A 26275-nucleotide genomic window follows, 5' to 3' on the forward strand; every position below is an offset into this window, starting at 1 on the left:
CAGCGCCCAATTCTGCTGCCAGGTCTATGGCAAATGGGTCTCAGAGCCAGCCGCCCCCATGGTCAACTCCTGAATTGTTGTGTGCACACACACCAACATGTTTGCACTCACAAAACCACATGCAAATACATACTTGACTGTAAACACACACACATGCATAGGCTGCATATACATGCACTGAGTACAAATTACACAGAGGCATATATACATATACAGACTCATACATGCAACATGTTGACAACAATGCACACACACAGAAACAAGTCTGTAAACACATGCATGCCTATGCATACACAAATACAAGCACCCACACACAAGCACCCACACACAAATACAAACATATTCAAGGCAGCGCTTGCTAAATAAAAATATTTTTTCCCCAAAAAATTTTAAAAAAAGGTGGGCATGCCAGTTGCCAATGGCTCACATCTATAATCCTAGTTACTCAGGAGACAGATCTGAGGACCAAAGCCAGCCTGAGCAAGAAAGTCTGTGAGAGTTGTGGCTCCAATTAACCCCCAGAAAATGGGAAGTGGTGCTGTGGTAGAGCTCTAGCTTTGAGGAAGAAACAAAATTTGGGAACAGTACTTAGGGCCCTGAGTTCAAGCCCTAGGAAAGTCCCTGAAACTTTTTTTTTTGGTCAGTCATGGGACCTGAACTCTGGACCTGGGTGCTGTCCCTGACCTTTTCAGCTCAAGGTTACTGCCCTACCTCTTGAGCCACAGCCCCACTTCCAGCTTTGTGGTGGTTAACTGGAGATAAGAGTCTTGGGCTGGCCCAGAGTTTGGCCTAGTGGTAGAGTGATTGCCTAGCATACACAAAGACCCAGGTTTGATTCCTCAGTACTACATACATACAAAAAAGCTGGAAGTGGTGCTGTGGCTCAGGTGGTAGAGTGCTAGCCTTAAGAAAAGTCCAAGGAGGGGCCGGGAGTTTGGCCTAGTGGTTAAAGTGCTTGCCTAGCATGCATGAAGACCCGGGTTCGATTCCTCAGTACCACATACATAGAAAAAAGCTGGAAGTGGTGCTGAGGCTCAAGTGGTAGAGCTCTAGCCTTGAGAAAGTCCAAGGACAGTGCTCAGGCCCTGAGCTCAAGCCCAGGACTGGCAAAAAAAAAAAAAAAAAAAAAAAAAAGAAAAAGAAAAGTCCAAGGACAGTGCTCAGGCCCTGAGCTTAAGACCACGACTGGCAAAAAAAAAAAAAAAAAAAGAGTCTCAGAGGACTGTTTAGTGCCCAGGCTGGCTTCGAACCATGATCCTCAGATCTCAGCCTCCTGAGTAGATTAAGATTTCAGGCATGAGCCACCTCACCCTGCTACATAGCAATACTTTGTCTCCTAAACAACCTGGGTGGAGGGCCTGCTGCCATGGGTACTATCCTTTCCCTCCTGTCCCAGCCGTAGCTTACGCTCTGTTCCCACAACATGACCACAGCCAGTGTTTAAGGTGGCTTTTGAAGGTGCTACAGTGCCGCCCAGTACTTGCAAATGAGAGGTTCCAGCCCTGGAACCATGATGAAGTAGGAGCTTGGCTCCTCTCTGACATGTGTTTAGCTGATGGTTCAGGGTGAGCCTGGTGGAGCACCGCTTCCAGCCTTAAGCACCTCTGGCTGAGTTACTTTGCAAAGACTCAGGGACAAAGCAGCGACCTCTTTTTCCAAAGCAGATGTTTTGGCAAAGAATCCTCCCCCTATAGTTGGTTTCTGGACCTTTGCCTTGTGGCTCCCCCAAACTCCCCATCCTCCCCTCCCCTCAGCCTGCAGGATCCCATGCTTTGGTGATACTAAGCATGGCAGCCTCCTGGCCTTGGCCCACCGTGTCCCTCCTCAGATTTGAGGCCTCAAATCTCAATCCCCCTGCCTTGCCCCCCCTCCTGAATGGCTGGCAATTTTTATACCATCCCTGTGGTCAAGTCCCTCTGGCTGTTACCTTGAATCTGTGCTGGGCAGCTAGAGTCCTGGGACAATGTTCTAGGTGGCTCAGTGCTCAGAGATTCCTTCAGCTGATTCCTTGGGACCCACAGGATTTCTGGATAGGCGGGGCTGCTGGCCAGGTGGCCTGGAAACCGTAGCAGACTTACATCATCGCTGGCCCAGGCTATGCTTGCCTGGCTCCGGGGCCCTCTTGGGGACTGCACTGGCTGACAGCTTTCCCAGCCTCTGGAGCCACGGGGCCAAATCCCTCATGGCAAAATGGTGTTCCTTCGGACAGGGACATGAGCCAGGTGATTTACAGAGGGCTAGGCACTGGCCCGGCTGCATAGCGAGGGATGCACATACCTGTCAATGGGCAAAAGGCAAACGGGGCCTCCTGTCTGCTCCTCTTCCTGCCAGTTTTCCCAAACAGTCTCCCCACAGAAAATAGGAACGTCATTGGACAGGGTCCAAGCCCAGGGAATTCCATTGTTCTGGCTGCAGCCCCAACATGTGGGGGCCAAGAACAGCCTGGACACGTGCGACCATAGCCTGGCTTTGCTCCCAGCTGCTACAGGTCTCAGAGCAGGCATCCAGGAGCTGCAGCCCAGTTGTCCCCCTGGACTGGGTTCTCCTGGCCTGGCTGACTCCTCTCTCTGTTCCAGATGCTCCTGCCAGATGCTTCCAACAGCTCTCGAGGTTCATGCTGAACAGACTTGCTCAGCTCTAATTTTCACTCACAAACACTGCAAAGGAAGAAGGGGGATGGGAGGAGGGACTGGTGGATGGGCTTTATCTGTAAAGGGAAGCTGATGTCCACCCTTCAGCCACAGGTGGGCTGAAGCAGGCAGGAAGAGCCTGTGAGCGCTGGCCAAAGCACCTGGGTGGGGAGTGTTCTTCCTTCCTGCCCTGTCCCCAGGTGGGCCAGGCCTTCTCTCAGTTAACCCTCACCCTCCTGGGAGCCAGGTCTGCCAGTTCCTCTGGCTTTCCTCACCCTGAGCACCATGCTGAGCAATCATAGGCCATTTTACCTTCCTTGTCCTGGACATCTTTTGCTGCCTCCCCCGCTTCCCCTCACACACTTCCCTTTAGATAGGGTTTCACCAAACACACTGCAACTATTGAGGGAGACTTAGCTCTTTTTGTGTGTGCATACCAGCACTGGGACTTGAACTCAGGGCCTGGGCAATGTCCCTTAACATTTTGCTCACAGCTGGTGCTGTACTATTTAAGCCACATCTCCAATTCTAGCTTTTTGGTGGGAAATTGGAGAGAAAAGTCTCACCAACTTTTTGGCCTAGACTAGCTTTGAACGACAATCCTTAGATCTCAGCCTCCTGAGTAGCCAGGTTGACCAGTGTGAGCCACAGGTGTGAGCCGGAAGGAGGGCTTTCATTTGCTTACTGGCCTCAGTAACTTGAGTGTCCTGGGGAAAGATCTGAAACAAGTCTGACTCCCTGCCTTTGTAGCCTGGAGTGTGGAGAGCCTTGTCCTAACAGGGCGGTGCTCTCCAGTGGAAGTCACAGAGGCTGCTCTGTGAAGGCCTCTTTCCCCAGGGCAGTCAGTCGAATGCGACAAGCGGCTCAGGGAGTCACTGCCTAGCCTGCCAGGGGAGGCTTGGCTGCCCAGAGCTGGCAAGTAAGCACAAGGGACTGAAGAACTCAGGTGTGCAAACCTGATTCTTGGAAGACATGAGGTCCTGGAATAAGGCCTTGGGGCCATGAGAGGGCAGAGGTTGTACCCACTGCCTCTGGGAGAGGAGGGAGGGCTGCTGCTGAAGGGGGAGCACCTACTGTTGGTCCATGCTCCTCCCACCTCCAGGAAACCCAGCTGTGCATGGGGCAGACCTTGTCCCAGTAATCCATGAATTTCCATGCCTCAGGACACCAGGACTAGGCACATTCCCCCCTCCCTCCTTACATCTAAACAAAAGATGCAACCCTCCCCAGTTGCCAATGCCCAGGGAGATTGAATCTACACTCCAATACACACTTGAACTCAGGGCCTGGGTGTTCTGAGCTAGTTTTCACTCAAGGTTGGCACTCAACCGCTTGATCTACAGGTCCACTTCTGGCTTTTCGATGATTAATTGGAGACAACAGTCTCACGGAGTTTCTTGCCCTGGCTGGCTTTGAACCCTGATCCTCTCAGGTCCCAGCCTCCTGAGTAGCTGGAATTGCAGATGCGAGCCACCAGCGCCCGGCTGCCTCGGAACATGAAGGTGTAGCAGTGGCCAGGCTTCTGGGCACTCTGCCTTCCCTGCACCTCCGGGGATGCCGTTCCCAGAAGAGGACGGAGGTGCACCTGCACAGAGGCCGAGTAACCTGCCCCAGGTCAGATCACACTGTGGTCGGTGAATCTGGCCTTGCCAGCCCTACGGACCGGCTGCGGGGTAGCGTGTTGCTGGGGGTCTCGCACAGCCCCTTGCAGGCCCACCCAACCCGCGCAGCAAACGTGCTGTGGAGCCAACGAGCGAGATCCCAGCCGATCACAAGAGGGGTTCAACCGAGGCCGACAGAGGCCCAGGAACTGAGGGTCCTCTGGGCCTTCCGGACCCAGCGCCCCAGGAGAGCGCAAGGCCAGGGGGCGGAGGAAACTCTGATGGCGGACCAATGGCGTTGCAGAGGCGGAGCCTACGGGCGTGTGGGGGGGGGGAGGGCGGAACCACCAATGGCAATGCAGGAGCGGGTGAGTGGCGCCCATTGAAGGGCCGGGCCGGTGAGCGATAAGCCAATGGGTGCTCAGGACTAGGGGTTGAAGGCGGAGAAGACGTAAGGGGCGGGGCGTAGGGGCTTCAGGACAATGACTGCGCGGGGGCGGGGCCGGCGGGCGGTCGGGCGGGGGCGCGGAGGGGGCGGCGGCGGCGGCGAACAAAGAGGCGGCGAGCGCGGGCGGCCGAGCGGATCCGAGCGGAGCCGAGCCGGGCCGAGCCGGGCCGGGCCGAGCCGGGCCGAGCCGGGCCAGGCCGGGGCCAGGAGCGCGCGGGCGATGCGGGCGACCGGGCGGGGGTCGGCGGGTCCCTGAAACCCCGCGCCGCGGGAAGCGAGGGAGCCCCGCGCAGCGCCGCGGCGTCGGGCCCGCCATGGCCGGGGTCAGCTACGCGGCGCCCTGGTGGGTGAGCCTCCTGCACCGGCTGCCCCACTTCGACCTGCGATGGGAGGCCACCAGCAGCCAGTTCCGGCCAGAAGACGCCGACTACCAGCAGGTGACGCGCGCCCCCAGGGTCGGGGTGCCGTGGCTCCCCACCTCCAGGCAGGGTCCCCCCCTGCGGCCTCCGCCGAGGGTCCTCACCCCCTCCACCAGGCCCTCCCGTCGTCGCCAAAGCGTCCTGTCCCCCGCTTCGCCCCCCACGTCCACCCAGGGACTCCTGGGCCCCGGAGCCCAGAGCTCGGCCCTAGCTCCGGGAGGGCCGGCAGGAAGGGAATTCCTCACCCATCCCTTTGGCCCCGGCTCGGGGAATCCCTGCCAGGCGTCTGGTGGGTGAGTGGTCTGGGCAGATGCCAATTCTCTGTGGCTGGTAATGACCCCCTGCTCCTCGGTCAGCCCGTGGCGTGTGCACACAGTGCGGTGTGTAGCTGTGGGAGACCCGGCTGCCAGCAGGCGTGGGGCGGGGGAGCAGGGGGAGGGAGGCCAGGCTGCGGGGTGGGGGGCGCAGACGAGAGGGGCTGCAGTGGGGGCCAGGAAGGGGCTGAGCAGTCCAGAGCTGGGGGCCTCGGGGGCCCTTCTCAGCCGCTTTCCCAGCCCCAGGCTGGCGTCGTGCCAAGCCCTGGTGTCGCCCCCGCCACTGTCACTTGAGTGTAAGGCAGGAGACCAGGCTGTGGGTTTTTTCTTCTTGCCTGGGGATCCCGACGACAGGAGCGGGGGTGACCGAGCCTCCCGATCACCCCAAGCGGTTCAGGGTTTTCCAGGGTGATCATGCAGATCCCCACAGTGGCGTGGGAACAGTGTGTCACCTCGCCCATTCCTCCGGCAGCAGCCTCGCTCATCCAGAGGAGGAGAAGCGGAAGTGGAGGGTGTCTGGGAACTGGTTGCTCCTGCGACTCCCCCACCGTGCTCCCCTGACCTGGGGCCACCCGCTGATTGAGTCCCTAAGCAGATTAGAAAGAGGGCCGGGGATTGGCCCAGGCTTGCAGGCTCGGAAGCAGCAGGGCGGCCTCGGCATGGAGCCCTGCCCTGGACCCTTCATTGTGGGACTGCAGGAGCCTCTGCAGGCTCCCCTGAAATGTGGCTGTGGGGGACTGTGATTATCTGCTGGGAGCCATTGGCCTCATTGCTGGTTCTGAAGGTGGCCTGGAGCCACCTGGGACAGTGATGGTTGTTTCCTGTAGTCTGTGGGTGGCCACCTGCTTGTGGGGCAGTAGCCAGGGCCTGGATTCTACCATAGGTGGCCAGGAGGGAGGGGGTCCAGGTATCTGTGGGTGATCCACAGGGACCTGTGGGTGCTGGCCGTCCCCTTCTGCTCTGAGCCCTGGCAGGGCCCACTCTGCCCCTTTGCTGCCCTGTTCCTCTCATCTCCACTGTGGGAGGGCTCTGACTCACTCTCCTGCCTTCTCTCTGAGGAGCAGAATTAGCCACTGAATAATTCACGGTGTGGAAAGCAGCCTGTGTGCGGCCCCCGCCGCCTCCGCTCCTGACGTGGGTCTGTGGACATGCGTCCTGCCCTTGCCCTCCTCTCACCCCAACTCTTAGGCAGGTGCTTGACTTCTTTGAGCCTCGTGACCTTATCCTGATATAGCAGGGCTGCTGGGAGCGGGGGAGTGGGAATGCAGAAGGGCCCTTCCTGGGGGGGGGGGTCATTGTGTGTCCTGAGGCCTGTCCCACCTCTGAGATGATGTGCTGGTTGGGAGAGCGGGGGAGGGGTCTATGAAGAAGTGACCCCTGGCTTATCCTGACCTGGGGAGACTACCGGTGCCTGGGTGAGGACCACTGGGTTTCATTCTGGGATCTTGGTTTGCTTCTTTATCTCCTGTCTGCCCTCACAACCCACCATTAACGCTGGGTCCTCTCACAGGGTCAAGTTTGCGCTCTGTGTTTCCAGTCTGGCTCAGTAGTTCATTGAAGGCCAGATACTGCCAGCTGATGATGGGAAACCTTGATGGGGGTGGAAAAGGGGACTGCAGGGGAGGGGCCCAGCAGTCGGGAAGGCTTCCTAGAAGTGTTGCCTGACAGGCCTTGGAGACTTCAGCAAGGTAGTCTACTGAGGTCAGCCTGTTTCCTGATTGCTCCCAGTACCTGGCCAGCCCTGGCTTGCAGGGGACCCTCCAGGTAGTAGGTAATGCTTACCTTTGGTAAGTAATTACCCAGCCCTGAGTACTTGGTTGTTTAATACGATTAAAGTGGTGGGAAGAAAATTTGAGTCAGTAAGAAGAACATATGCAAAGGCCCTGAGGCAGAGAAGCCTAAGTGTGAGCTCAATGCAAGGGAGAGGCCCTCGGTCCACATGGCACAGGGAAGTATGCTGCCCTGGAGTGCTGTGAGCCCACGCTGTGTAGCCACGCAGAGGGCTCTGGGCTCTGGTTGAATAGTCTAGCCCAGACTGGAGCCAGTTCCTAAGAGCAAAGCCCCTGTATCACAAGATCAGCTGCATGCAGCAGACAGAGCAGTCACATCCTCCTCCCGGCAGGGTGGCCCTCATTGTCGTCCTCTCCAGGAAATGAGCTTCGGCTAAAAAAGCAGTCTTATCTCCTGTCTTCAGCCTACCAAGGCTGGACATGTTTTCGAGGGTGCACAATGGAGCCCTCTAGCTGGAGTCAGCCAGATCTGTGGGGTGGACACCACTTCAGAGTCTTTTTGATTGCCACTGCTGTGGCCACCACTTCCCTCCTGACTCTGGGGTTTGAACCCAAGGTCTTGAGCTTGTAGTACCACGCTGCCCCAGCCCCCCCTTTTTTGGGGCTTTAGTTATTTTTCAGGTAGTTCTTTCTCACATTCTTGGCCTCAGCCAGCCTGAACTTGGGTCCTCCCATTTACTCTTCTCTACAAGCTGGGCTGACAGGCAGGCAGCACCATGCCTGCTTTGTTTGTTGTTGTTGTTTTTAACTGGGATAGCTCTCACTAAGGTTTTGCCATTGGGCTTGAACCATGATCTTCCCAAATCTGTGCCTCTCCAGTGGCTGGGATATCAGGCATGAGGAACAGTGCCTGGCTTGTCACCTGCTTCCTAGACATCACATAGTTTGGATGTGTTTGTGGCTTTACGTCCAGATTCTCCGCCAAGTATCCCACCATGATGGTCAGTATTATGAGGTTGCTAGTGACAGGCACCCCTAGACAGCCTTGTGGACGCTTCTAGAACAAGACAGGTGGTCAGGAGCTGATGGACTAGGCACAGGGTCTTGGTGAGGCAGGGAAGGCCCAGGTAAGGCCAGTTGCTCTAAGTTTGTCCATCGTGGCCAGTGCTGAGTCCAGGAGAGAATTCAAAGGCCTGGTTTGGTTGGTGCCACCTAGTGGTGGGAGTAGGTGAGGCTGCAACCCCTGGAAGCCCTTGTCCACTCCCCATAGGGGTGGGTGCCTACCATCCTCAGCCCTACCCTGGAGAATGAGAAGCCCCAGGTCTCTAGGTCCTGGTCTTCAGGTGTGTGGTGGCCTGGCTCTTGAGACTGAGAGGAGCGGTGGCCAGCTCTAGAACCAGAAGTCCTCTGGCCTCTGGCGTAGTCCTGGGCCCTGAAGCTTCCTGGAGAAGGCAAGCCTTTGGGAGAGCCTCTTCTGGCCAGGGATGAGAGTGCATACCTATAATCTCAACACGCAGGAGGAAGAGGCAGGAGAACAAGCCCAGAACTTGCCTAGGCCACATGCAAGTGAAAAGCAAGTCATTTCAGGGTGAGGGGGCCCAACTCCCTGGCTCTCAGGCCTGCCTGGGCCATCTGCAGGGCCCCCTACCCACCTCAGGGCTTGGCCTTCCCAGCCCAGCTCTTAGACTCCTCCTGCAGATGTCCTCCCTGTTTCCTATTCTTGGCTGGGCTCATCTTGTCCAACCTATACTCTGTTTCCTATGACCCCAGGCCATAGTTCTCTGCCCAGGGAGCTTTTTCTGTCTGTCTGTGCCTCACTGCCTGGCATAGCGGCACAGAGGACCCAGAAGCTGAGTACTGGCTCTGACCTGGCAGAAGCTGTGGTCTTGGTGACCAGGGCTGTGGCCCCGGGCTCTGGATCTTGCCTGCACCTTCTATCCATAGACTGGACTTGAGTGCAGGGCTGTGCCCTTCCCCCTGCGGGGCTCTGCTGAGACCCAGGAAGAGGAACTTAGGCCCAGGCCCTGGGGTCAGCAGTATGGGAAGTGCCAGCTAGAGGAGGGGCTGAACACATGACACCCAGCTGACAGCTGCAGGAGCCCTCCCCAGCCCTGCCCTGAGGTGAGGATGCAGGCCCCACATGGACCCTGGGCGCTGTGCCGTGTCAGCCACTCCCCCTGCTGAAGGCCCTGTCAGCAGCCCCTCCTCTTCTGCAGGGCGGCAGGGACCCATGTGCTGGGATAGGGTCTAGATCAGGGCTGGACTCCAGCTGGTACATGGTGACAGCTAGCCACAGGCTGCTTTTGTTCCTGTCCACAGCCGGGGGAGGACATGGGGGCACTGGACAGGCATGGCCACAGACCTGTCCACCCAGGGCCCGACTCTGTCATGCACAAGAGGCTGGCATCAGAGCTCCCTCAGGCAGTCCTGCACAGCCGCTCTTGCTTGACTCTCAGTTGCCCCACCGCCACCACCACGGGACCCTAAGGAACGGGCTGATGTGGAATGGGGCATCACCCACTTTGTTGGTCCAGGCAACCAGCTGGTCCTTCTTTCAGCTCTGAGGAGGGTACAAGGTGTGGTATGCCCATGCTCCTCTGCCTGCCCTGGGGTGGGCTCCTCGCCATTATAGGGAGGATCCTGGGGTCTGGAGCCCAGGCCCTGTCCCCAGGGTGGCCAGATGTGCAGTGGCACCAGCAGACGCACACGGTGAGGCAGGGAGCTAGATGTGTCATGTCACTCTTTCACAGGGACTGCGCAGGGCAGGGTGGTGAGGGCTGGGGGCCTCACACTTGGGCTGGCTCCAGGCTTGTGGGGGAGGGATGTTGGTGGTGGGGGGGAGCCATCCCAGGAGGGTGTGAACATGAGCAGTCCATGCCTGGACACCAAAGCAGAAAGTTGGGGCTCTGCTTTCTAGGCCCCACCAAGAGCTCATAGTCATGGAATTCATGAAACGAAAGCCTGGCCCATGGAAAATCTGTTTTTAATTTCTGGCCTGCGTGGCTGGAGCCTCCGCCAAGTGTGTTAGGGGTGGGGGCTGGGGTTCCACAGCAAGCTGAGAATCTGGGCAGCCTAGGCCCGGCAGGCAGGACTTTGTAGGCCGGTGACTCCCTGTAGAAGGGCCAGCCAGCCTCCTGGCTGCCCGTGCTGGCTGCATGTGGTGCTGCCCGCCGTGGTCAGCTCCCCTGGTTCGTGGTGGGCAGCAAGCCCCCAGCAGGGCTCAGCCTAGCGCTGGCCTGGGGAGGTGGCAGTGCTATGGTGGGAGTCCCCACAGATGGCCCCAGACTCCGGGCTTGGTGGTAGCTTGTGCAGGTGAGGCCGGCATGTGTCTATAGTGCTACCCCAGGTGGGGGCTTGGGCTTGGTGCTGGGGCTGCTCCACTCCCCTCTCCTCTGCTGGCCCTGCAGACACTCAACCTTGTATCTTCTGGAGGATGCAGGGCTGCCGTGGGAACAGTCCACGGCAGATGGAGGCCCTCGATCCTTCCCTCGGCCCTCCTGTGTGCGTCATCACACCCACTATGGTGTGGTGCTGCCAGGCCACTGCCTGGGCACTGCTGGCACTGGGTCCTGGCACAGGGCTTCTTTGAGCTCTGCCCTCTAGTGTGCAGCTCAGTAACCTGACTGGGGCCTGTGGATCAGCATGCTGCAGGGGCAAGAGAGCGTGCAGGGTTCATACCAGCTGCGGACTGGCAGGTGTGGGGAGTCTTCCCTGCTGCAGGCATGCAGGTATGGCGTGTGCGTGTGCGTGTGTGTCCCTGCTGAGGGCGGGCAGTATGACTTGTGGTGCTCATAGCCACCCTCCAGTTGGGCAGCTATCTGTGCACACTGAACACATGTTCTCCAGCCCACCACAGCTGTTTGTTTTTGTTTTTTGTTTTTTTTTTTTTTTTTTTTTTTTGCCAGTCCTGGGCTTGAGCTCAGGGCCTGAGCACTGTCCTTGGACTTTCTCAAGGCTAGAGCTCTACCACTTGAGCCTCAGTACCACTTCTGGCTTTTTTTTTTCTATGTACGTGGTACTGAGGAATGGAACCCGGGTCTTCGTGCATGCTAGGCAAGCACTCTACCACTAGGCCAAACTCCCGGCCCCCTGCTCCCTGCTCTTTAGGCTGTGCTGGTGCTGAGCCTTGGTCTTACGTGGTGAGGTGCTAGCAGTGGCTGACAGGTGCCATGCCCAGGACCCATCAGAAGTAGAGCGGCATGGAGAGGAGGTGCTGGGCCCCTGTGGGCGCAGGCTGTACCAGGCGGTCTACCCTTGCCCTTCCTGTCCATGTTGTAGAATCTTCCACTTCTGCCCTCATCCTTGCTAGGCCACAACTAGCCCTGAACATACTGTGCCTAGACAGCCATATTCTCTCCCCCACCTGCACCCCTCCACTAAGACCTCCTGTACTTTTAACACCAGGTTGTAGTGTGGGGTCCTAATCTTCACTGGGTCCCAAGTCAGCGACCCAGGGTGCCGTTCCAGGCCTGCCTGGGATACCCCCGGGTTCAGGGAGGGGTGGTGAGGTCTGTGCGGGGCTGCCTGACAGAGCCTGGGTGTCACTTGTACCACGGATGGAAAGTTCCATGTGGTCAGAGCCCAGTGCTGAACAGGCATTTTCCATGCGTGCCCTGAATGGGTCTGTGGACAGTGATGGCTGTGCCAACACAGATGCTGTCGGCTTGTCGTCCCCCCCTCCCAGAGCCGCATCCTCCAGGGACCTGGCTACAGTGGTGCCACAGATGTGGCCACAGTGACACTCTGAACAGCATCAGGGCTGACCTGTTCCTGGTGTGAGTACTGTGTAAACCTGTACAGGTGACTGGGCTGCCTGCTAGAGGCCCGGCCTCAGGGCCTGACCTAGTGTGCCAGCCCTTCTGGCACGCACAGATCGTGCTGGAGATAATGCTGTCCAGACTTGGAACTAGGTGTGGGGTGGTGGGTGAGCCTCAGTTTACCTACAGTGAGCCTGTATCCTTCTGTGTGCAGGGTTCTGGGAGTCTCGGTAGCTTCAGTAAGGTTGGTGCAGGCACATAGCTTGCCATTTGCTGCCTGCATGGCTTCTGTGACTAGTGCCCTTGGGTGACCCTCCCCCACTCTGAGCCCCAGGATGCATTCTTTCTGTTGTCCTTTTGTTTTTAGAGACAGGGTCTTCCTGTGTAGGCTAGGCTGGTTTGAACTTAGGGTTTTCTTGCCTTTGCCTCTAGCCTGGCCCCAGGACATTGCTCCCCTCAAGTACTTGTGCTTGGGGCTTGGGGCTGGCCCTGGCCTTGCCATGCTCCTCAGCGGGGAGTCCCTTGTCCCTAGCTGTTGGTGTGTGCAGATGTCCAGGGAGCAGGTATCCGGACTGTGGAGGCTCCGCTCCCACGCCTGTGCCTGTGCCTGTGCACCTGCCCGTGGGTAGGGAAGTTCCAGGAGCAGCACTGCTGTGGAGCTGGGCCTTGCTCCGCCCCACAATGTGGAGGCGGGGTCTGCCAAGGTGCTGCTCAGAGCTTTCCTCCCATTGGCTCAGCTGTCCTCATGACCCTAGTGGAGAGAGGCGCTGCCAGGCCCCCCACCACCACCTGGAGGCAGGCTGCCTACCCTCCACCCCGCCATGAGGGGGCTCATCAGTACCAGCATGGCCAGCTGGTGACCGCTGCCCTGTTGTGTGGCCCCTGATATCTTCCAGTAGGTTCTGTAGTTCACCTGTGGTGAGCTTTAGCTGGGTCTTTGCATGTGCAGGCACCTAGTGGCATTATGTAATCATAGCCCTGTGTTACTGGGGTTCCCCCCCAACCCAGATCCCATTGGGCTTGAGAGTTATTTTAGGTCTCTTGTTTTCCCATCTGGCAAATGGGAGTGTGTGGTCCCCACATATGGAGGAGAAAAACCAGGCTGCGAGCACTTCTGTGTCCTGTGAGCAGCTGGACAGCCTGGCTCTGCTGCCTGAGCCAGAGCTGCTGCTCGTCAAAGTCGAGCTGCATCCTGCAGAAAACCTAGGAAGGATTTTCTGGGGGGGCAGGGGATAGGGATAGGGGGTGTTCTAGACATGGGGTAGATATGAGGTATGGGGGAATGAGGGCCATGCCAGCTAGGCCCTGGGAGGGGTCACAAGAGGGACCTGGCCAGTGCAGGGCCAAGATGGGGCTGGGTCCATGCCCCACGGTGAGCCCAAGGGCCATCGCAGTTGGAATAGTTACTGACAACCATAGTGCATTGACTGTTAAGGCCCTCATTACTGGGTGACTGGCCCCTGGCCTGTAGTCACTGCTCCCTTCCTCCAGGGTCTTCTGTTGCAGCAGGCCCGTCTCCACCTCCCCATGTGCTCCTGTGCCATGGTGGCCTCTCTGGACCCAGCATGTGGGGCCTAAGGGAACCACGGCTCCCTTAGGCTCAGGAGGTGACTGCTTTCTCCCCTCCCCCTCAGCCTGCCTGTACCCCACAGCACCCAAGGGGAGAAGGCCAGGGTGCAGCCAGCGTAACTTCAGCCTCCGGGTGAGGTCCAGCCTTCTCCTGAGGGCCCCCTGTGTGGGCAGCTCAGCCCTCAGGGCAGCAGGGTGGCTTTGGATGGAAGGTTCTGTTCCTGGCTCACATTGGCTGGGTATGCATGCAGGTCCTGGTTGGCTTCTTTAGGGCAGGGCAGAAGGGGAACAGGCGGCTTCCATGGAGAACTGGTTGACTTCAGGGAAAGCAGTGTCTGCCTTCTGCTGCCTGGCAGCTGTCACCTGGGAGACCACCCACTAGGGGCCAGCACTGCTGATACAGGACCTCTTGTCCCCATGGGTCCCATCAGGGGGCGTTCTGCCCCAGCAAGTCCCTATGTTCAGGCTTTGGGGACAGTCAGCTCCCTCACCACCACCGGAAGTGTGCTGAAGCCACACTTTGTGCCATGTGGTCATGAAGGGCGCATATGAACACAGGGATTGGGGGCCCTGGCCTTTCTCTACCTTCTCTGCAGCTCGTTTGCTGGGGAAGCAGGTGGCCAGGTGCACTGAAACGAACTTTGCTGGGGTTGGGGGGGACTGTCACCCTCCCCCACCATGGCGCTCTGGAAATCTCGCTGTGTATTCAGTGCATCCTCTTCCTGAGGGTGTCAGCCATGGGGTCAGGGGAGGGGAAATCTATCATGTCCCAAGGGAACACAGCACCAAGCAGAGTCAGGGTGCCAAGTGGGAATGCTGCCTGCACCTGGCTGGGTTTCCCCAGGACTCCCCAGGCAGTGCCCAGCTTCTCAGTCCTGCACTAGTTTGGGTCCTAGCTCTCCATGGAAGCCCCTGGATGTTCGTGGGCTGGTGATGGCTTGCTGTGCTGGCCACTCAGACTAACAGCCAGGCAGCACTCAGTCTTGCTGCCTGACAGCCCCCCGAACCTCCACACTGCCCGCACATGGTAGGAAAGGTGAGGAGCAGCCCCAGGCTGGTGGCAGGACAGGGGGCCCTGCTCTGTGGCTATTTATACCCAATCCAGGTTGTGTGCTTGGAGCCTAGTATGGCACTGACTCTAGGACCTGGTCCTGAGAGGTGACAGATCCCTGCTGGAGACACCCTTCCCTCCATATCCTTGTGGCATGCATGGAGGCCTGGAGCTTGTGCGTTAGCCAGCCCACTGGGAGTTTGGAGTCAAGTCCTGATGCTCAAGTCCAAGATATGGCTGCCAGACCCTCACCTCCCAGACCCCGGGCTCAACTGTGAGGCTGTGCCAGCGGAATTCAAAGTCCCTGCTGCCCAGGGGTGCCGAGGCCTCTGCCCACTAGCATGCTTCTGCCCTCCCCCCACAGGCACTGCTGCTGCTGGGGGCTGTGGCCCTGGCCTGCCTCGCCCTGGATCTCCTCTTCCTGCTCTTCTACTCCTTCTGGCTGTGCTGCCGGCGGCGCAAGAGTGACGAGCACCTGGACGCAGACTGCTGCTGCACGGCCTGGTGTGTCATCATTGCCACGCTGGTCTGCAGGTGAGCGCGGCGAGGCCTGGGAGAGGGGGGGTGGAGGGGGGGACTTGGGAGTGGGCGGGGACTGAGCTGAAGGGGCAGAGCCATACTTCCTGCTCACTGTCCTGCCTTCTCCAGTGCGGGCATCGCAGTGGGGTTTTACGGTAATGGCGAGACCAGCGATGGCGTCCACCGGGCCACCTATTCACTCCGACACGCCAACCGCACTGTGGCAGGGGTTGAGGACCGCGTGAGTGGCATGGCTGAGATTTGAGGGGTGGCGGTGGCTTTCCTGCTCCTGTCCCCAGCTCCAGCCTAGGCCCCAGCCTCAGCTGCGGCTGGTCCCCCCGCAGGTGTGGGACACTGTGGCCACCTTAAACCGCACAGCGGAGCCCAGTCTACAGAGCCTGGCACGGCAGCTGGCTGGGCGGCCCGAACCCCTGAGGGCTGTGCAGCGCCTGCAGAGCTTGCTGGAGACACTGCTGGGCTACACGGCTGCCATTCCCTTTTGGAGGAACCCCGGTGTGTCACTGGAGGCACTGGCCGAGCAGGTGGATCTCTACGACTGGTACAGGTGCGCCGGGGTGCCTGTCTGCCCTGGATGGCTCCTTCTGCTTGGGTCATATGGTCCTCATCCTGGCCACTTTGCTCTCAGCACCTAATCAGTGCCTGAGGTTTTATGGGTGGTGGGTAGAACAGCTGGAGGTCACTGGCAGTGGCTGCCGGGTCCCTTGTCCCAGTTTCCCCGCTACCCAGTGTGACCCCACCATCCAGCCCCCTCTGTACCTGCCCACACCCTGTGTGCCGGCAGGTGGCTGGGCTACCTGGGCCTGCTGCTGCTTGACGTGATCATCTGTCTCCTGGTGCTGGTGGGCCTCATCCGAAGCTCCAAGGGCATCCTAGTCGGGTGAGTCGAGGGGCAGGGTGGGCACTGCGGGCTGCAAGGCAGAGGGGCAGGGTGAGGCACTGGAGCACGGTCTCCCCCATCGGCTGTGAGGTCTGTGGTGTGATCCCATGCCGCTTTCTTGAGGAAAGGGCTACTCCAAGTCACCCAATGATGCCTGCCTCCCTGGCTATTTTTCCACAGACGGGGCTCAGCTGCCTGTTGGGTTCCTTCTTAGGAGAGTCTGAGAGTCTACTAGCTTCTCAGGGCCCCCAGTGCCGGGGGACTCCTCTGTCTGGGATGGGTGGCACAGGAAGCGGTAGATATCCTCTGTCTCCTCCTTTGCAAGATAGCAGGAGTGACAATTTGCCCACAGCAGTCAAGTGCAGTAACTTCCTCCCTGAACACCTGCACTGCCACCCCCAGCTTCTGCCAGGCTCCGGTGCTGAGAGAGTCCAAAGAATACCCCAGGCCCTGCCGTGTGGAGCTGAGCGAGGGCTGAGCTGTGAGAGGGTCAGGTGACAGCTCCCTGGAGAAGAAGCAGGGATGGCAGAGCAGGTGGCACAACTATCTGCAGTTTGCATGTGGCACCTGAGAGCCCCAAAGTGGAGACCTCAGGAGGGTGCTAAGTTGTAGTTTGTAGGCCTGTTAAGGAGGTTGGGGGGCAGAGGGGCTCAGAAGGCCTCCATGGCTGGGCTGAAGGGAGCTAGAACGAGGTAGAGAAGAAGAACCCATTACACAAATCTTAATGAGGGCCAGCAATGTTAGAGGTCCTGACCTGGCCCAGGTCAGTGAGCCCTGAGGCTCGCTCTCCCTTGACCTCATAGCGAGCTGAAAGCAGAGATGGGGTCTAGTGAAAAGAAGACCCCAGGGAAAGCTGGAGGATGGGGTGAAGCCCACGGTGTCACCTGATCTTCTGCCAAGTCCAAGCCCACCCTGCAGCCCCAGTGTTGAGCTGGCTGAGTGAGCTGTGCCTCAGCTTGAAGGAGCCTCTGCCCAGGCGCTGAGCCTTAGGCATCTGTACCAGAGCAGGCTGCTGGAAAAACCACAGCCCCTGGGGGCCTGCACCCACTCATAGCCTGGTGTGGCCCGTCCCTCCCCTAGCCTGGTGGCTGCTGACTGCTCTTCTTTGCCTCAAGGGTCTGCTTGCTGGGGGTCCTCGCCCTCATCATCAGCTGGGGTGCACTGGGCTTGGAGCTGGCCGTGTCTGTGGTGAGTGGCTGGGCACCAGCAGTCCCTGTCTGCTGGGCCCTGGTGTTGGGGGAGGGGAATCACTCTCCCCTGGGTCCTGCCCCTCCGTGTGCTTAGATTCACAGAGCTGGGGTCAGTTTGTACCCTCCTCCAGACAGTTTGTGGCTCTTCCCTCTGAGGTCCAGCTTGATCACCCCCTCCCTGCCTGTGTGCACCACAGGGCTCCAGTGACTTCTGCGTGAGCCCCGACACCTACGTGACCAAGGTGGTGGAGGAGTACACTGTGCTGAGTGGGGGTGAGTGTCCAGGCAGCTGTGCCCCTGCCTACCAGATGGGAGTCACCGAGACCACCTCTCGTGCACAGCAGATAGACAATGAGGACTGGAGAGGGTGGAAACTCAGGACCTGGTCCTGGGAGTCTGGGTTCTGCTCTGTAGAGGAACCTTTAGACAGGGAGAGCACGGGTGTGAGCCCGAGGCAACGTCCTTCTAAAGACTTTTCCTGAGTTCAGTTGTGGTGGTCCACATCCGCTGCCAGGACGCTGCTCTCCTCACACATGTGCACATGCATGGGTGCGTGCTGGCACAGGAAGCGTGCATGCATGCTGACCTGTGCATGCACTCAGGCACACAGGCACTGGCCGCCCCTCATCCCACTCTCCCTATCTCTGCAGACATCCTGCAGTACTACCTGGCCTGCTCGCCCCGCGCTGCCAACCCCTTCCAGCAGGTGAGAGGCGAGCTAGTCTGGGGCCTGGGTACAGGGAACTACAGGGAGAGGCCGAAGTGCTTGTCCACGAGGAGGTGGGACAGGCCCTGCTCTGCCTCCGAGCCCACGCGCCACAGCCAATCACTTACTGCCCGGTCCTTGCCACCCTGGTGACTCAGGTGCAAGCTTCTTTAGTGACCTGCTTAGCGCCACTGCCTCCCTGGCATGACTCCTTTCCTTCCCAGTGGGGGCAGAGACAGAGCTGACTGCTGAGCACAGGCAGGTACAGGAGGAGCTCCAGGAAGCCTCTGAGCAGTGCTATCTGGCCAGGTGCCTGTGGGCAGCCCTGGCTGGTCACCCCATTTGCCCTCGGCCTATCTGCTGCTGGGATTGCATGGTCCTGTGGGCCTTCAAGACTTACTGTCTAGGCTAGGCTCGGTGGTGCACACCTGTAATACCAGCTCTTGGGGAACTGGAAGCCAGCCAGAGCTTGACTCTAAAGTCCTTTGTGTTGGGAATGCCCTGTTTGCTCTCGGGCATTGGTGCGGGAGTCTCAGTGTGGAGACTGCTGGGGGGGCAAGGGTGTCCGAGCGGCTGCCTGTGTGTAGGAGGGTGTGGGACGGGTGACACGGTGGCCCAGTCACCTAAAGCCAAGCCTTTCTGTGGAGCAGAAGCTGTCGGGTAGCCACAAGGCGCTGGTGGAAATGCAGGACCTTGTCACTGAGCTGCTGAGGAGTGTCCCTCGGGAAAACCCAGCCACCAAGGTGAGGGGCTAGGTCTTAGGGCCCTGATTGGGTGAGGGCCAGTAGAGCAGGCGTCCTGATTGGGTGAGGGGGCTGTGGGGTAGGGTCCTGAATGCTCTTCCACCCTTTCTCCCTGTCCTTTTCTTTGGGAATTTCTGGTAGGCCATTATAGATGGTTGTATGGGTTATATTGAACATCTTATGGACTCTTTGCATAGGTAGAGAATAAGTACAGCTCTGGGGTAGCATTTCGCATCGAACATGCCTGGGCCTCCCAGGCTGAATATTAAACCCCAAATCTCCTTGGGGTCCTGCATTAGAGATAGCGGCAAGCATGTCTGATGGGCTCTCCAGTCCCAGAAGGATTAGCAGTACTTTCTCTGTGAAACGTCACAGATTTAACAAAGCAAACCAGGCTAGGTGTATTGATGTATGTCTGTAACACCAGCTACTTGGGAAGCAGAGCTCTGGAAGATCAAGTTTAAGACGGCCCAGACAACACTTTCAGTCAAAAAAGTGGGCAGTAGCAGGGAGCTGGTGGCTCACGCCCATAATCCTGCCTACTCAGGAGGCTGAGATCTGAGGATCAAGGTTCAGAGCCAGCCCAAAAGTCCATGAGGTTCTTTTCTCCAATGAATCACCAGAAAACTGGAAGTGGTGTTGTGGTTCAAGGAGGAGAGCTCTAGCCTTGAGCTGAAGAGCCCAGGGACAACACCCAGTCCCAGAGTTCACATTCCAAGACCAAAAAAAAATGAGCAAGTGTGAATAGGCTCCCAGTGCTGGTGCCCCCCTCCCCAGGCTGGGAAGATCCTACTTGAAAAATAAGTAATGCAGAAAAATGGCTGGAGTTGTTTCAAGTAGTAGACTTCCTGCCTAGCAGGTGTGAGGTCCTGAGTTCAAACACCAGTGCTGCTATTTAAAAAAATAAATAAATAAAGGGCAAGCCAGCAGGTTTTCTTTGATTTTATGTTTTGCCTCGTGGGTCCGTGGGCACATCAGTCTGCTAGACAGCTGTCACAGCACCGCAGAGGGCAGCTGGGGCCTGGAGGCTGAGGTCTCAGATGAAGCCTCTCCTGGGCCCACAAGCACTGTCTTCCTATGTCCTTAGACCAGCCCTCTGTGTGCCTGCGTCCTGATCTTTCCTTGTAGGGATCCACTCACATCCCACCAACCACTAGACAGTGGAGCTCTGGATGGGGCTTCCACACATGGATTTCAGGGGCCACTCTTAGCCCTGTCTTCCTGAAGCCAGTGGAGAATTACAGTGGTGCTTAGAAGCTGTGTTGCTGCCGACAGCACTGCGTCCATCTCTTGCCCAGCAGGACCTCTGCTGGGCCATTTCTCCATGGTTGTCTCTGTGCGCATGTGCACAGGTGTGCACGCACAGAGCTACACACAGACACTCGTGCCAGCACACACACACGGACACCATGTACACACATAGTGGCCGGCGTCTCCATACACTCTGGGTGCCATCTTTCTAAGAGTGCCACCTCTCTCTCTCTCTCTCTTTTTTTTCTGGTGGCACTGGGGTTTAGAGTCAGGGCACTTGAGCCACACACTTCGTCTTTTCCTTTCTTTTTGTTTTTTGTTTATTTCAGTTTGTCTCTGAGATGGGGTTTTGCCCAGGCTGACCTCAGACCCAAGCCTCCTTCCTGCCTCTGCTTTCAGAGTAACAGAGATTACAGGTGTATATCACTGTAGCCAGCAGGATGCCAGCTCTGAGGGCCTGGGGTTGTTAGGGCCCGTGCTGAGGCTGGGCTCAGGGTGGCCTCAGCAGCGGGGTAGACCAGAGGGGTAGTTTGGAGGCTTCACCCTGGGATCACGTGGTGCCCGCCCTCTAGGACCACCTGCTCCGAGTTCAGGATGTGCTGAATGGCACAGAGGTGAACCTCCAGCACCTCACAGCCCTGGTGGACTGCCGCAGCCTGCACCTGGTAAGGACCGCTGTCGGGAGCAGGGGCTTCAGGTGGGAGTTGGGGGGCTGTGAGGCCAGGTGGCCAGGCCTTGGGCCTTGCAGATTGGCCTCATCTGCCTGTCTCTGCCTTTCTCCCATCTTTGGCATGGTGCCGTGTCTGTGCCCGCTAGGACTACGTGCAGGCGCTGATGGGCTTCTGCTATGACGGTGTGGAGGGCCTCATTTACTTGGCCCTCTTCTCCTTTGTCACGGCTCTCATGTTCAGCTCCATCGTCTGCAGCATCCCGCACACCTGGCAGCAGAAGAGGTGAGTGAGCGGAGCCCCACATGTCCCGCAGCGGGCGGCCTGTGGACTGGACCTGGTCATGGTGTGGCCGTGTAAGTCACTGAGGTGTCCCTGACCAGAACGGGGGCTGTAAAAGGATGTGTCAGGGCCAGGTGAGCCGCCATGTGAGGACACAGTACCACTCCCGAGGTGCATCCTGCCTGCGGTCCAGCCCTGTGTCCTGCAGCTCGGTCGGCCACAGAGCCAGGGCTGCAGGCCAGAGTGCCAACTCAGGCCTCTGCAGAACCCGAGGAGGACACCATGGTCTCTGTGCTCAGAGAGCTGCTCTCAGAGGACAGCCAGAGTGCCCGTGTGAACTGAGGGACAGGGCCTGGGTTAGGGCACCGTGTGGTCTCCTGGCACCTGGGCTGTGGCCCCTCGGTGTACACAGCTAGGACAAGCCCGCATCCACACCAGCACCACCCGCAGGCCGTGGCCACTTTTGTCCTGTGGCTCAGTACACACGGTGTCTTCCTTGCAGAGGCCCTGAGGAGGATGGGGAGGAGGAGGCCGCCCCGGGGCAGCGGCAGGCGCAGGACAGCCTTTACCGTGTCCACATGCCCAGCCTGTACAGCTGTGGCAGCAGCTATGGCAGCGAGGCCAGCATCCCAGCCGCTGCCCACACAGTCAGCAACGCCCCGGTCACTGAGTACATGTGAGTACGTGCGGGGCCTCGGGAGCCCTGGGTCATGGACACCACAAGGCAGCAGAAGGAGAGGGGCTGAGGCAGGGCCTGGTTCTGCCGTGTGCTGCCTTGCTTATGGGTGGGCAGGCAGCCAGGGTGAGGGTGGGCTCTGGGTGGTACTGGAGGCCACTGGGCCTGTGTGACTCTGCTGGGCAGATCGTAGTGAGAGCAGCGGTGCCAGCCTGTGGAGTTGCACCAGGTACGGGCGGAGCCGGGAGCTGTGGGCACAAGGGCCTCTCCAAGATGGGCTCCCTGGCCAGTGGCGCCTCACAGTTGCTCTCTCTCCTCACTCCTCAGGAGCCAGAATGCCAATTTCCAGAATCCCCGCTGTGAGAACACCCCCCTCATTGGGCGCGAGTCCCCACCGCCCTCAGTAAGTCCAGGGCAGGGGGTGGGGGGCCCTGGCCTTTGGGAGGGGAGGTGTCGCTGTGACCACAGGGGTCTCCCAAGCCCGGGCCTCTGGAGTAGGTGCAGCTAAAGTGGACCCTGGTTCTCAGCCTCCAGGAGCTAGGGGTGAGAGCAGAGCACCCGCGGCCCCTTCAGCTCACTGCAGGGGCTCCCCGCATTCCCACCTTCATGCTAGGCTGCCAGGGGTGGACCTGGCTTCCTTTTCTTCCTTTGCTTGGGTGCCTCAGCTCTGGCTCTTCCAGCCTGGGCCTGAGAGTGACACAGACACGAGGGGACAGAGTGGACCTAGTGCCAAAGAGGAGCTGGCAGAGCCTGGGTTTCAGTGGCTTCCTGGAATGTGGGCTGGGAGGACGGGTGAGGGGCTGCAGGAGGCCATCCTGTTTCAGAAGCACAGCTGCCGGGGGTGCTCAGGACCTGCACCAGGGTCTGGTAGGCCCAGAGGCCATGCCAGGCTGCAGGCCCTTGTCAGTGCCCACTGTCTGCCCTCCCTCGACCCCTCCATCCCACCGTCTCCTGCGGCCGCCGCGCCCTAGCGTTGAGGACGCTCCTCTCTCTCTCTCTCTCCTGCACCCCTCCCACCCTGGGCCCTCCCAGCGCTATCTGGCTGCCTTGGACTCTGGCAGCCACACAGGTTGGCAATTTAAACCCATGGACAGTGCCCGAACGCTGTGGTAGCTGTGCCCTCAGAGTGACAGGTACTGACACTCCCAGCCCCCGCCCCGCACGGCCACCGCCTGCGCCTCCATACCTCCCACCCTCTGCCTACCACTGCCCCGCCACGGCTGACCTCAGGCCCACTAAGGCCCAGGGCCAGCACCAGGCAGTCCAGCACAGCCAGAGACCTCGGGTATGGGCCCAAACCCAGGGTCTCAGTGCAGCAGCAGACTCATGCCAGGTTTCCCTGCCTCCCCACTTCCCCTGCCCCCCAGCCCCTCCGCAATCTGGCCTGACTCCTCTCTGCCCCCTGAGGAACGTGTCCACCACAGCCCAGGGGCTCCCTGGCTTAAGCATGGATCCAAGCCCAGGGATGTGATTCCTGCCTGCCCAGCCTCCAGGTGCAGCCCTGCAGGTGGGCCTGTGCAAACAGGTGTGCAGGCAAGCATGCACGTTCCTCCCGCCATGGTGCAGTGGCTGCTGCCTGCTCAGGCTCTTTTAGGGCTAGGGGCTGCCACCCACTGTCCCATCCACCAGCTATCCTGTCCCTGTCACTGCTGCATGTCCATGGAATGACATGACCCCAGGCCACCCTCCTCTCCCACTCCTCCCTGCTCCATGGCTCATGGGCTGCTTGCAACCTTCCAGTGCCCCAAAGGGCTCCCAGGGACCTGGGGTGTGCCGGCACTCTGCTCAGGGGGCTGTGGGAGCAGCCTAGACTCTGGGTGTTGGGAGCCCACCTGGGATAGACAGGGCCAGCCTGCTAGGCGTCCTGACCACTGGTGACCCAGGACCCAGCCTGGGCCTTTGCTCTGCAATGGGCGTGTGAGTTCTTCATCCACTGCCCGGCTTTACCACATGCCTTAGCTACCTGTACATCCTTCCAGTGCACACACAGATGTATTCACACACTTGTGCACAATACACACCCGCAGACATGCACATGCACACACACTTGTGTGCGCACTTATGCAGTGCTTCCATACACGTGTGTGCTTACATACACTTGCAGTCACACATATGTGTGCACATGCACACACTACTGGAACCCTTCATCTTCCTGCTTGGTCAGGGTAGCTGCAGTATGCAGGCTGTCGCTTCCCGAGCCCGCGGCCCTGCTCTTGTGGGCAGCCATCACTCCAGCCGGGCCAAGTGTCTGGCGGAGGCTGGGGTGGTGGCCTGGCTGGTGGACAGCTGGGTGGGTATTCAGGTTCTAGACACGTGGTGGAGGGGTCTTGGGCTGGCAGGACTCTGTCTGGACACCCGATACCCATCATGGCAGTGCCTGGGAGCTGTGATGACTGCTCTGCTGGGTGCTCCTTCACACAGGCTGAGGCCAGCCGACTCCACCTGGATCCTGTCCCCTAGGGCTCTGCCGACAGGCACTGGGCACTATGCTGGGGCAGTCTTCATTCTGAGGGTTAGCCATGGCTCACAGCACCTCGCTGACCTGCTCCTCTCTCCTCAGTACACATCGAGCATGAGAGCCAAATACCTCGCCACGAGCCAGCCTCGCCCCGACTCCAGCAGCAGCGCACACTAGACACCTGCCTTGTACCACCCGCCCTCCCCTCCTGAGCCAGCACTGCTTCTGCTGAGGCCACCGGAGCCCTGCCCCCCTCCCCTCTCCCTGCAGGGACACTCTGGACCCCCACCCTGCCTGGATCATAGGACAGATGCTGCCACCACACCCTGGCCCTGCCTGGCCTTCTCCCCAGGTCCTTCCACCCTCCTGGACTCACTGGCCCCGCTCTGTGCCAGGTGCTTCTGTGCCCATGTGTGCCCTCTGCAGGTGGCCCTCCAGACTCTGCGCCCCAGCCCTGGCCTCCCCTGCCCACTCCACCCTCCCACAGCTCCTGGCCTCACCCCATGGCACTGGCACCTGCACCCACCCTGTGCCTCTGGGGTCACAGCTTTGTTCACAGGAGACCCGTGCCTGGCATCGCTGGCAGCCGAGGAACAGGTCCACACCGTCCTGCTCGTCTCAGCCCCAATGCGCCTGTCTTTCTGCAGCGTCCAGTGCCTGCCTGGCCAGGTCCAGCCACGCGCAACCCTGGCTTTGCTCTCCCTCCAGCTCCCAGGCGTCCAGGGAGGCTGCTTCCCTGCTCCAGCCCAGCACTGCCTAGACCCTTGCCCAGCGCAAGTCCCTCGCTGGCCCCAGTGCTGGCTGCCCTCTTGGTGCCAAACCCTCCTCCTCTCAGAGACTTGGCAGCTTCGTCGGGTTTGTGTTTTGCACTAACCAGGTTCATCATCTCTAGTGCAGGCGGGCAAGGGCTGAGCAGGACGCCGCCTCCCCCTCCGGTCATTTCCACCCAGGATAGGTGCCAGGCCCTGCAGCCCAGCCTGGGGATGGGACCCAAACAGTCTGTGAACGCGCCCCCAGCTCCTGAAGCTGTCTGGGGACTAACCACTAACCTCACTCCCATCCTCCACCCACCCTGGAGTCTGACTCTGCCTCCATCCCTGCCACTGGGAACCTGGGTGGAAGTGGCCGTTTCCTCAAGGGGTGCTGTTGGGAGGGACTGTGAGCCTACAGGCCATCCGAGGACTGGAGAACCCCCCTCCCAGGGCAGATGCGGCTCAGAAGCCCAATGCCCCCTCCTGTGAAGTGGGGACAGGCTCCCCTAAGGTGCTTTTGGCGTCAACGTATGATGTTTGCTGTGCTTCCAGCCATGATGGCTGAGTCCTAAGTCACCAGCTGGATGCAGACCCGGCCAGCAGGGACGACAAGGCCAGGGCCAGGTGTGTGTCCCGTGAGCCGCAGGGAGCCTGTGGCAGGAGGCAGTTTACAGACAGATGTGTTGCTCATCCCTGGGCAGAGACTGCCTTGCCCTAACTTCCAAACCCTCCTCTGCTGGTGTTGGACCAAAAGGGATGGGCAGAGGTGTGGTGCCCGGGCGTCAGGCCTGGCATCACCGTGGTGCCAGACCAAGCCTTGGCATCCCCGGTCCCTGGCCTCACTCCAGCTTTCCTTGGAGCTCTGCCTACCCAGGGCACATCTCTGGCCAGGACGGTGCCCACCTGGGTACCCATCTCAGTGGCACACAAGCACATGCTGCCCACAGTTGAATGTACATAACACGAGAGGCCGGGGTGTCGTGTGCCCACAGTGCCCCACCTCAAGCTTCCTCACCGAGAGGCTTGATTGGGGAAAGGGCCAAGTGAAGGGGTTCATACTGCACTGCCCACAGAGGGGAGCAGCTCAACCCCTGGTTCTTTTTCCTTCTGAATTTTGAGGACCATGTGACTCATCCAGTGACCTCCCCTCCCCCACCCTGTAGAGGTGGCTGGGGACCGGGAGGCTGTGCAGGGCTCAGCCATCAGTCAGCTTCCAGCCCAGCTGGGCAGGCTGCTGGGTGCTCTGCGGGCATCCACTCCCCCAGGTTTAGGCGGGGCATGGTTTAGGAGGTGGACAGTCTGGTTGGGGGTCAGCCTTGGACCTTTTCCTGGTGACTTCCACCCACCTCACTATGCAACCCCCTCCCCAAACCTGCTCAGCCCAGCCAGGAGGGCCAGGTGATCGGGCCCTCTGTGGGCAGTTTTGTGTTTAACCATAATGGTTGTGTGCCATACCCGTCTATGTGTTATACATACAGATTCATTAAGACTGGCCCCCCACCTCCTCTCCCTCCGCCCTGCATCTGAACTGTGTATGAACTAACACCGGAGCTCGGCCAGCCCTGCTGTCCCTCCAGCCTCCACAGGGCCTTGGCTGTGTCCTGTCGCTGTGT

General features: G+C 59.3%; 1 protein-coding gene across 2 annotated transcripts; it reads left to right on the top strand.

Moving 5' to 3' along the window:
* The first annotated feature begins 4774 nt into the window (after positions 1-4774).
* On the top strand, positions 4775-25809 carry Ttyh3 (tweety family member 3). 2 transcript variants are annotated; one of them, XM_090329847.1, is made up of 15 exons: positions 4775-5116; positions 14884-15053; positions 15168-15279; positions 15383-15603; positions 15841-15936; positions 17052-17124; positions 17324-17399; positions 17777-17832; positions 18483-18575; positions 20399-20491; positions 20643-20779; positions 21279-21452; positions 21780-21855; positions 22485-22585; positions 24013-24094. In XM_090329847.1, the coding sequence occupies exons 1-14, from the start codon at positions 4994-4996 to the stop codon at positions 22563-22565; spliced, it is 1581 nt and encodes a 526-aa protein (XP_090185973.1). In that variant the 5' UTR covers positions 4775-4993; the 3' UTR covers positions 22566-22585; positions 24013-24094. The 2 variants fall into 2 exon arrangements, with proteins under 2 accessions (XP_090185973.1, XP_090185974.1); XM_090329848.1 differs by lacking the exon at positions 22485-22585 and having other exon boundaries at positions 24013-25809.
* The last annotated feature ends 466 nt before the right edge of the window (positions 25810-26275 follow it).

The sequence above is a fragment of the Megascapheus bottae genome, chromosome 3 (assembly GCF_031878675.1).
Source record: "Megascapheus bottae isolate mThoBot1 chromosome 3, mThoBot2.hap1, whole genome shotgun sequence".
NCBI lineage: Eukaryota > Metazoa > Chordata > Mammalia > Rodentia > Geomyidae > Megascapheus > Megascapheus bottae.